Genomic DNA, 11,825 nt, shown 5'->3' with positions numbered 1-11,825 from the left:
AAAACAAAAACAAAAAAATTATAATAATAATTATAATAATTAAAAAATTAATAATAAAAAATAAAACACCAAAAATTAATGATAACAAAATAAAAACAACAATGAAAAAAGAAACTAAAATTACAAAAAAAATAATATTAAAAAAATTAAATACAAAAAAAAATAATTAAAAACAAAAGAAATATTTAACAAAATTATAATAATTAAAAAATTAATAATAAAAAATAAAACACCAAAAAAATTTATAAGAAGAAAAAATTAAAAAAAAACATAAAATAAAAACAACAATGAAATAAAAAGAAACTAAAATTGAAAAGAATTAATGTTAAAAAAATTAAATTTAACAAAAAAAAAAATGTAAACGTACTTTAGAAAAGCAAGGTAATGGTAACAAAAACAATTTTCCTGTTTTTTTACATTTTAATTTCTCCACTACAACAAGATTTTGCTGCTTAGCATAATTTTTAACATTTTGCATAGGTTTTCCCTATTACATAATGTGTTCTTATGCATTTATGTTATATAATATTTAAAACTTGTATTGTTGTTTTAAAATCCCTTGTCTCAATCTAACATTTTCTGATTCAAATATGTTCGGTTTGTAATAAAGGTATCGCTAAGACATTGAAAGCCACATTGATAACTGTATCTATGCATAAATTTCGTGTGATAACAGCTTTAAGGTTATGTAAGTTTGTATACATGCCTGTTAGCAGATTTCTTTAGATAACAATTTATATTCAATCAAGTACATAACTTCTCTCAGCAACTTTCCACAACCGCCAACAAGAACAGAAACTGCTTTCTACATAAGTGCCAGTGTTATATAACAATTTACTCTAAATATTTTTGCACTCAATTTTGCCAATTCGGTCAACGACACATTTCCCATTTAGTCTACGCCCAGCATTAACTGCAATATCACAATTTAGTTGCCTAATCGAATTTCCAAGTAACATTGTTTTTTTCTTATTTTTTCTAATTAAACCCCCGCTATAAATGCAATTTTTGAAACCTTGCCATTCTTGATACCCGTTTAGTTTCGTAAGGCCTCGGACCTATGCGCGACGACTGCTTCAGCGGTCACACGCATTACTTCAGCGTAAGCGAAATTCTAATAAGTTCACATTGATAGTTTTCCAAATGGCTCTCATGTACCTCCAGTTATGCCAACCTAATACTCTAAGCCTCTACGCGTTCCTCCTGACCATGGAGCGTTGCAACGCCAGTTGGTCATTCGTCATCACAGCACTTGATTTTCAACAATATATATTTTTTACCATTCACAGCACACTGCGTTGTATAGGTTTTTAAGTTACTTCCTTGTTCGTTGAGAGTACATCCTTGTTTTCCTTAACTACGTCACCGTTTTCTGCTTTCACAACACCGTTTGGTTCCGCTGGCGTTTCTCCCGGTACTTCTGCTGGTGCTACTGTGTTTTCTGCCTTTTCCATAGCTTCTTTTTCCTCTTTGCCTTCCTCCCACTCGCCTTTACGTATCGTATATAGGTATACCTCCATGTGGTCTTTGCCCTTAACGTACACGCTGCCACGTGGCTCAAATTCGTACTTGTCCGCCAGGAAGGGCAGACAGTCTTTGCCAATCTGTATACGATTCGGCACGCCCGTAGAGTCCATACGTGATGCTACATTGACTGCGTCGCCCCAGATGTCGTAATGAAGTTTGCTCGTGCCGATGACACCGGCTGTCACATCGCCGATGTTCATGCCGATACGTAGAATTAAGTTGAATTCAAGCAGGTCCTTGTTGAATGCGTCCACCACTTCTTGCATTGCAATGGCAAATTCCATTAAAGCGTGGATGTGTTCATGCTTCTCGCCGCGGTGAGACGGGTCGAGCCCGCTAGCTGCCATAAATGTCGAACCGATTGTTTTGATCTTCTCCACACAATGGAATTCGGGTCGCGACAGTAACTCATCGAAGTCGCCTATCAATTCGTTCAGCACACGCAGGTATTCCTTGCCGCCGAGATAACTTTCGTCGTACATTTCGTTAAAGTTCACTATTGAGGCGAAGATGATCGCCACATTGTGATGGTTTTCTGAGTATTTTGCGGTGTTTTTCAGATGTTCTGCGACGTGTTTGGGTATGATGTTGTGTAGCAACATGTCTGCTTGATTTTTCATGTTCTGTACGCGTATCTTGTCTTGATTGGCCACGGCGTTACCGTAGAAGGTTAGCCTGTAGCCGATCTCGAACTCGCGGTTCAAAAATCCAACCAGCACCAGTATGAGCAACAAGTCTAGATAAATTTCCACGTGATAGTCCTGGAACCACTTGATCTCTTCGATGAGGTAATTTACACCCTCCGTGCCGGGATATGGCAAGCGCGTTGCATTTTGTGCGATTGCTGCCGCCTCCGCTGCATCCGTCCGATTTGAGTAGACTGTCAGTTGACTTACGGCAATGCCAACAAAACACATAGCCGCCATTAGTGCCAACGTGTTGCGCATCCAACAGTTCAGCTGTGTGAAGTTGCAGAAATGCACGATGCATACGAATATTAAGAAGCCATAGTGGTACTCGAAAGCTTCAAGCAAATTGAGATCGAGCAAAAGGAAGTTGGCTATGATCAGTATTACCGGCATCGCCATCAATATGGCCAGACAGATATGCCAGGGGTACCAACTGGAAATAGCTTCAAATATGCGGTCGGCACATGAGTCCGTGTCGTTGACTTTCGTACGCGCCTGTGAGTTGTGGCGCCGGCACATTTGCCGCGTGAAGAGGAACAGCGCAAATATTTGTATAGCGGTGAAGACTGTGAAGAGTGAGACCCACAGCCGAAAGCTGGGCGTAACGGTGTTGGGCGTCATAAGAAACAGCGAGATCGAAATGCACAGGTACACTGCAAGGCCGACAAAAATGTCGATATACGTATTATAGCGGGGTGTGGCCAAAGTAGGTGGACCTTCGGTTTCGTTTTCATTGCCAAAACGATGTGCTTTGGAGCGGAAATCTCGTTCCATTTGCCGTGATTTAAAGTACAAACTGAAACGTTTGAGCGGCGGCTTGACAAGGTAGCTTCGCTGAGACTTAGCGTTATCACGTACGCAACGTATTAACTGAAGGTCGGACTGTTTGCGGAGCTGCTGTAGACAGGCTGCTAGTGGATCGGCTACTTGCGGTATTGGCTGTGGTATCGGTGGAATTGCCACGTGTGGTAAGGTTGTGACCACGCCTATGTTCGAAATGCTTGATGTCGAACTGGTGAAATAACCAGAAACGCGGTGTTGGCTAATGGCGGATTGGTTGAGTGCATAAATTTGTTGTTGTATCGAAGAGCGACGTGAGTTGCTTTTGATGCCGGAATCCTTGCGCGAAGTGGCGGATGGGCATATACTAAGGCCGTCTGGCCATATGCTTGAATTGCGTGAGTTCGGAGGTTGATGATTGGCTGTCGTGGTGGGTGCATACGGGAATGATGTACCGCCGGCGATTAATGGTTGAGCAGCGGGTACATCATTGCTTTTCTCGGCCGTAGTGGAAGTGAGCGTGGAAGCACGTGGTCGTGGTAGAGGAGATGTTTCTGACTTGCCACTGCGACCACACTGCGAACGATAGCTGCCGGAACGGCCGAAAGGTGAGATATCGCTGCGCGACTGACTTATGTAGGACCGAATATCAATGATGTCGTCGAACATGGAATATTGACCAGGGGAGCAACAACTACCGTCAGGAGAACGCACGTAGTTGTGCGAGATGCCGGTCGAGGTGGCGGCATGGTGTAGTACGGGCTTCTGTGGTGGTATTTCCAGTGTATGACCTAAAACTGGTAGCTTGGATGATTCAATCACAACTGGTAGTTGATGGTAACCATTTGGTTCAATGAATGCGACAGCTTCGTCAGTATTTACGGCGGTGGCCTTGGAGATGGGTACATTATTAACCACATCTGTGTTTGATGGTTTGTCTGTATGCTTGACAATATCTTCGATTTTCTTAAAGAAACGTGGCACTTTACCCACCTTCAATTTAAGTTTTGTTCGTCCACTTTCTTCTGTGTTATGACTTTTTTGAGCGGTGTGATTGATGCCGTTAAGTCCATTACAACAGCCCTCTTCCACTTTGTCGGGCTCATCAGCGGAGTCCAAACTGCCGGGTAGACTCTTGGTGGTTATAATAATCTTTGGTCTTTCACGCACCACAACAACAGGTGCCACACCCATGCCATCAGGATGTACAATGCCTCGTTCGATGTCACGTTCACGACTTTGGGACTTCTTGCGCAGTTTCATACTGAGCGAGGTGAGTCGCGGTCGCATCGAAAGCACTGGCGAGGGATTGAGTGAGGAAGAAAGTTGTCCCACTGGTGAGGCGGGCGGTACATTTGGATGGATAACCGAAATGTTTGTGGCGCTCTGCGAGAGCGGTGTTGGTTGTCCAGGTATGCCAGGCAGCTGCAAGTGGCTGCCGTCGTAGTTGGCGGGTATGCTAGGGCTCAGACTGTTGGCGCGCGATACATCTTTTCGGCGACCGACAACAAAATACGTGCGATGACCTGAAATATGGAAAATTAAAACTACTGCAAGACTGACAAATAATCGTGCCGAAATTACCGAAAACTTCTTCGCCCTCCTCCAGTAGATAAGCATCACCTAGAAAGTTAGATGTTTCCTCAGAGATGTGCACTTGCTCTGGCTTACCAGAGGACTCCATTCTGTAATGAAAGCAGGGCTCAATTTATGTTTGATCGGATTTTATCTATAAATGCTTACTTGTTGGCTAAGGACACGTCGTTGCTCCAAACGTCGAATTTTACGCGTCTTGTGCCCACAATACCGCACAATACGGTACCAGTATGAACACCGACACGCATTTTAACACCCTCATGCCGCTGAGCATCGAAGCAACGCATCGCATCAATCATGCCAAGGCCCATCTCGACGCAGCAAATCGCATGATCGGCACGTGGTTCCGGGCAACCAGATACACAATAGTAACAGTCACCTAGGGTGGAGATTTTCTCGCAGCCATTAAGTGTGCAGAGATCGTCGAAACGTTCGAACAGGTCATTGAGTATCTCCACCAGCTGCTCGGCCGTCTTGGTGGAGGACATTTTCGTGAAACCTACAATGTCCGCAAACAATATGCTCACATTATCCATGCTATGCATGTGAAATGGACGAAACAGTGATTTCAGGTCGTTGGAAGTACGTGGTCGCACGTAGTGAGAATCTGGATCGACTACACCATCTTTGGTATCAATGCCGCTGGCGCCACCCTCGTTCAGCAGCATATTGGCCACTTTCGGTGGCATCACCGAATGTATCATTTTCTCCTTAAGTTGCTTCTCCATCTCCAGTTGGCGGCGTACCAGCAAATTCTGTCCGATCTTCATGAACATGCCGCGCATGCGCACCACATTCATAACTAGCACATGCACTCCCACCAAGTGAACGCAGATGTGCAGTAGAATGCGCAACAACATGATTTTATTATTACACTCGGTGGCGGTGCCATGTGTGGCGCTATTGCCCACCACCTTGTGTGAGGCGACTTCGAAGAGCACTGAGTAGACGATTGCGATGAAGGCGCTCAGCCACAGCTGCATGGGTAGTGCGGTGTATATGAGGAGCACGATCGATACGCATATGGAGAAGTGACCGAGCGGACTAAAGGCGCGACCCGTGCAGATAAGGAAGGCCAAGGAGAAGGCGCACAGCACAATGGCTGTTAGAGCAGAAGTCAATCTTCGGTAGGCGCGGTACATGTCCCAGTGCGTGAAGCACAAAGCGGTGATCGTGATGAGTGTGAGCATTGAGAAGGCGCTGGAAATCGGGCGCCAATAATGCTCCGAGCCGCCATCAATCAGGAAGTACAGGAACCACGAAAGTGAACAGATCAAAATGTAGGAGAGCGCAAATCTGCAAAAGGAGCGAGAAAGAGAACGAGTTAATAGGTGTATAACGGTAATGTTTCTCTAAAAATAAATACACGATACAAATTTCATATTTTCATAACATATGTATTAAATAATATGCTGAGAGTTTGCTAAGTGTTGAGCACACACCTCGATGAAATCTCTCACATTGTAAGCGAAAGCTGCTCAATTTGCCCTCATGAATGTGCGCTCATACATATTTACGAGTAATTAAGTCTCATAATTGTGTATTACATTGCGAACATTTTTGTTGCCGAAGCGGAATACTATCTGCATAGTGGAGGTTCGTAAAATAGTTGTATGTGTTTTACCTCTCACAGAGATATACTCGTAAATGTGTTGCTCCAATTGTCCAAATGACAATGCCAATTGCCGGCAATGTTACAAAGGCGAATTATTTCGCAAATGCGACAGACGACAGACAAATACACTCCATGGGAAGTAGGAGTCGCCTCCTTTTCGGTTTGCAGAGAGTAGCATAACTGCTGTGTATTTGTTATGAGAGGACATCAGAGTCAATTGTGGTGTGAATGTTTGTGTCAATTTGGCATCGCATTTATTCCAGACTTAATGACAATTCCGTGTCACATAATTAAAGTTAATTCGATGTGGATGCGAGGCATGGAGTGAATGTGCCCACACTTCGGCAGGTTTACACGTGGGACGTGAACAAACTCAGATGTGCACGCCGAAGTGCAAATAAATGCTGTGATGATGGTCTCTTTTGCCATTACATTGTGAGCGGACTTTCAATGAGCATTGGCTTGAGATTGTTGTGGCTTTCGAACAGTTAAAATAAATGATACATTTAAATAAAGTTTGGCCTGTGGTATATGAAAAGATTCCAAACTTGTCTACCTAACCTAATATAGTTTAGTTGTAGAGATACTGCTCCAGTAAATACGCCTATGGTCATTAGGGATCCCCAGTTTATGGTGATGATTTCTTTTATCGTAAGTACAAGAAACAATATTGAAAGAACTTGTAAAGGACTAGGGTGGTTATAAAGGGTGATCCATTTCGAACTTCCCTTTTTTTAAGGAAAAAACACAGAAATGTCTCTCATGGTTCATCCGTTGAATTAAGTTTTCGATGACTCGTTCGAGCATTTCGATTGATAACTAGCGAATGTGCATCAGCACCATCCTTAAAGAAATATGTACCGATGATTACAATGGCCCACATACCACACTAAGCCGTTATTTTGTCTGGATGAAATAGCAGCTATTGAATCTCTTCAGCTTGCTCTTTGCCCCAAATGCAGTAATGTTTTGTTTACAAACCCATTGAGCCAGAAATGGTTTTCGTCGCTTAAATTTGACTCATATAGGTCGGATTTCTTCGCACTTTTCTAGAGCCCATAGAGGACAGCGATGTCGCTTACGAAGGTCGAGCGGCTTCAGTTCTAGTTCTCTGATATCGACGGAAAGTTTTAAGCAAAAAATATTCAATGAAAGACCTTCCTTGACCTATCTATAATTTCTTTAATATCGAGTGATTTCACTTCAAGGAAAAACTAATAGCAATCTGTTTAAATAAATTATATAAAGCGCCAAATCTTAAGTATGATTAACTTCAGCTACAACTTTGAAATTTCCTGGCTTTCAATGCCTACCTCAATTAGCCTTGACACACCATTTCCTGGACTCCCATTGCCATTTCCACTTCCACTTCCATTTTGCTAATTGTCTTTACCACCGATTACCTCTGCTAAAAATAACGTTACACTTGCAGTATCGGGACTGTTTATCTACGCCCACAGAGCCACCTAATTATACACACACGAGTGTAGAGCCTAATTTGATTAGAGGATGAAGGGGTGATGGATGTTGAACGGACATGTTGAGCCACCAAACAATACACATATTCACCCACAATAATGAAGGACAGCGCGCTTTTGTTTGAAAACTAAACAAATCAGTCGGCATTAGCGGCACCGGAAGCGTCAAATGAAAGCAATTCGATTGCGAAAGCGTGTATGCCTACCGAACGACCCACCAAAGAAGTTGAAAAACGGATTTTGTTGTCGTGCTGAGCGCCTAATTTTATTGACTGTCCAGATTTTTCGAGTATAATTTTCTTTTATGCGCATGAGGGTGGGGTGTGGGTCAGGTTCTCTTTGCATGGCCCATTGTTTGTAGAATGGTTGTACAATGTGTCAACGTCGTGACAGTTGGATTGGACCGCATGCCGAGCAACGTATTTACAAGCAAATAAATGTACGTGAAGGCACGACACGTGTGCCTACTGTGCGCGCTGAGTTACTAGCATATGTACAGTTGAAGCAATTTTTACGCTCCTTCATTAGGTGTACATTTAAGTATGCGCACGATTTATTAGCGTTTGCTGGTGAAATAGATGATTACATTATTCTTGGGAACAAGGACATCGCCTCTCAAGACAATCAATAATAAGAATTGCCAGATAAATTTGACTTGTAGTGGTTTATATGTATTATAAATTGGATTGGATAAATTTGTTTATATCACTGTTTTTAAAATTTATGAGTACCAACTTTTTGTGATCTTAACATCTTAATTTGTTTTACAAATTATTGTTAAAGGCATCATCTGTAAATTTCATTAATATCAGTGTTCTTTAAGACGATAAGCCAACCGATAAGCAGCCAAATTTCAGTTTATCGAAAAATTATATTTAATCATTTAACCTAATAATTGATACTGGATATACTGGTATAAAGACTTTGCCTTTATAGCAGATGACCAACGTCTGAGACATTTTTTTACACACATTTCAGAACCACCCTAATAGAAATATGTATACATTTCGATCATATCTTTTTAGGTTATTCTCATTATAAGGAGAGTAATCATTATTCTGAGCCACTTTTGGATGTCTTATTAGTATTTCAAATTATACCCAATAGAGCATATTTCTTATCTCCCAAGAGAAAGAAAAACGTGCTTTAAAATTCTTCCCGAAGAGATTCGTAAGCGATGGAGTGGTATACTCCTCTTCCGATTCTTACTGTTAAACTATATAAATCAAATATCTTCAATTGATAATTTTTCTACTAAATCTCCATTTTTTCTAATTTTTATTAGTATGGAATCCAGTTATAATTCACAACCATATTTTCAAAAATTCAAAATATTAAACTTATAAATTTTCTCTAATCATTTTAAATATACGAGTATGTGTATTAGATCTGGTAAATTTACAGAGAACCAAAAAATGGAAAAATCCGAGAAAAGTTCTACGAATCATTTTGAACAAGAGAGGTCTAAAAAAGTTTCGGGATAACAATTTTTAAGGTGAAGTTTTTTCTGGATCTTACAAATTTGTTCGACAGTTTTTGAGATAACCGAATGAAATTTCATACGTAGGAGCATTTTGATATTCTATTGATCATTTGTTGAAATCTGCTCAATCAGACCACTATATTACATATCTCTTATACAACCGATTATTCAGACTTTTGAAAATCATTGACTCGAAACAGGTTGTAGAATCATAGTCTCTTAGGCAAAGTTGTTCAGATTAAACCTAAGAACATTCCTTCATACGCGTTTTTTTTTATAAATAAAATCGACCCACTCTAATATATATTGTTCATAGTTGTGTTCTATTTCACTACTCTTATAATACAATATATTATGTAACTGCTCATCAATATCCGAGTTTTAACACTTTCAGTAACGACAGCCAATTATTTCTTTGATTTTTCGGCAGGGGAAAATTGACTTGTCCTCAATAATTACGAGCTTTAGCTTGAACTAATGAAGTCGCGTCACGCAATATTTCTCAGTACACACTAAGAAAGACGAGCGCGTAAACACATACACACACATTCACAAAAATACACAGGCAAATACAAATGGTTGCGCACTGCTTGCTCAGGTGGGCAATAAATATTAAACGCTTCTTTGTACATAGACAACGAAACGAAATGGAAAAACTTTGTAAAGCGCCACATTTTATTAAGCATCACACACACATACCGAGTTTATCAAGGACGACAGTTAATTGACGTTTAAGTTGCAACTTTAACTAAGTTAACATTAATTAAAGCGCACTTTTAGGGGCTGGTGAGTGATGCTGAAAAGGCAATATAAAATAAAACAGCAAACTGTCAAAGTAGCCAAGCTGACATGGCGAAGTGTTATTTAGTAATAAATTGCATTTTGTATACTGATATTAACAGCGCTCACTGCTTTGCAGGGCCAGGGCAGTAAGGGTCGGAAGGCGCTTAAAGTTCGTTGAATTCTGACGCGTCAATTTAAAAGTACTTAAACACACAAGGTATATATAAAGTGCACTGAGCATATAATATAATTCACAATAGCTTAAAACACAGCCAAATACAAAGGTGACCTCACATTAGTTATACAATGTTGCGTATACGCAGTGGTGCGCTTAAAGGTCATATTCCCACACTCATATTTCAGTTCACCTGTTGTAGTCACAGTTTGTTAGCTTTAACAACTAACAACTTATGTTCGCAACACCATTTGTTGGAGCCATTGTACTGCGCTGGATTACTGAACCCACTTGGGATAACGCACTCGCTCGCTTGGCTTGCTTCATTATTCTATTGCGCATTGCTACCTTATTGGCCGTGATGATTACCAGCAAGGTCATTCATCTTCATTATTGCTTAATAAATATGAAGGTATCCTCAGTTTGGAATGATACCATATGACTTTTGTAACTCGTAGCTGTGTGGCGAAGTTACTGTTGTTATCGTGGGTTTGGTGGATGATGTTTTTCCAAATATGCATGTTTTAAATTTGGATATTTTCGGGTGAGTTATGCAGCAGTAGTCGCACCAAGATTTAAATGTAGAATTGATTTTGTTTTGAATCCCTATAAAAACTTTGATCTCTATATAGACATACACCATGTGCACATGCATCTATGTATGTTCCCACATTCCTCCTTGTTGAAACATTAAAATCACGTATACGCCCTGACGTATTTGTACAGCCAAAGTGATAAATGGCGCAATTAAAGTTGTGTGAACTAAAAACAGTTTCAGGATGCTTTTGATTACACAGTTTGTGTTGCTGTTCATTTCGACACAACTGCAATAAATCGCTGTTGCAGGGATCGTGTGACGCCTCTAATCAACTTTTTTATGCAACAAGTTGCGTCAGTGCTATGGTTTCACAGCTACTCTCAGCGCTAAAAATATGTCACCATTAAAATATACAAATATTTCGAAACCAATTTCACTTTCACTGGAAATTCTCGTGTTTGGTGTTCACAAAATAGTTGTGAGGCAGCAATGTGTGGCAAACACCTAATTTTCTTGGAACTATTTAGACACTAAAGCGTTTAATTTGCTGAGTTAATGAGCGTGATTAATAAATTTACACTTTTGCTTTCAAATAGAGAGTAGAGAAGCCTTACTGTTGCTTGCTTTTGTCTACCAAGCACAAATTAACAGAATTAAGTCCGTAAATCTAACATTATCCTGGGACTTAGTAAATACATTTTATGTATGTATGTATAACAAAGTTGTAGTTTCCTCCGCGCGTTAGTTAATGTCAAAGAGCTATTGGGTTGAGTGTTCCTCCTGTATAGTGAGGGAGTAAATAATCATGGAAAATTTTAATTTAGGACAGATCTTGTTGTTGTATTGTACATATCATCACTTAAAATGCAAAACGAAAATGATTTTTTTAACCTACGTCATCATAATATATATTCTATACGTATGTAATCTAAAATTTTTAGCTCCTATGTAACCAACATATAACATTTATATAACCAATACGTAACAAGTAGATAACTTTTATAACCAAAACCAAAATTTTGTTTCAATATGAGTGATTTTATTATATCGTTTTTCCTTCGCCTGTAAACTTATGAAAAGTGATGTTACGTTATTTTGCATTTTAGGTGACGATATATATTTTGCACAGTATCGGAAGGTTTATAGTACGTTTGTTCGATC

General features: G+C 40.1%; 1 protein-coding gene across 10 annotated transcripts in view; it reads right to left on the bottom strand.

Annotated features, from left to right (window-relative positions):
* Window positions 1-243: 243 nt before the first annotated feature.
* Window positions 244-11,825, bottom strand: part of LOC105225576 (adenylate cyclase type 9) — a 53,302-nt gene continuing 41,720 nt past the window's right edge. For all 10 annotated transcript variants that reach the window (XM_049454492.1, XM_049454484.1, XM_049454483.1 and 7 more), the window contains 3 exons: window positions 4,740-5,888; window positions 4,581-4,681; window positions 244-4,522 (listed from right to left, as the gene is read on the bottom strand). In XM_049454492.1, the coding sequence (XP_049310449.1) occupies window positions 1,311-4,522; window positions 4,581-4,681; window positions 4,740-5,782 (4,356 nt within the window). In that variant the 5' untranslated portion in view covers window positions 5,783-5,888 and the 3' untranslated portion in view covers window positions 244-1,310. The remainder of the gene's footprint in view (window positions 4,523-4,580; window positions 4,682-4,739; window positions 5,889-11,825) is intronic.

Source organism: Bactrocera dorsalis, chromosome 4 (assembly GCF_023373825.1).
Source record: "Bactrocera dorsalis isolate Fly_Bdor chromosome 4, ASM2337382v1, whole genome shotgun sequence".
NCBI lineage: Eukaryota > Metazoa > Arthropoda > Insecta > Diptera > Tephritidae > Bactrocera > Bactrocera dorsalis.
Note: the sequence above shows the minus strand (reverse complement) of the source record. Positions and strands in the feature narration are given on the sequence as shown.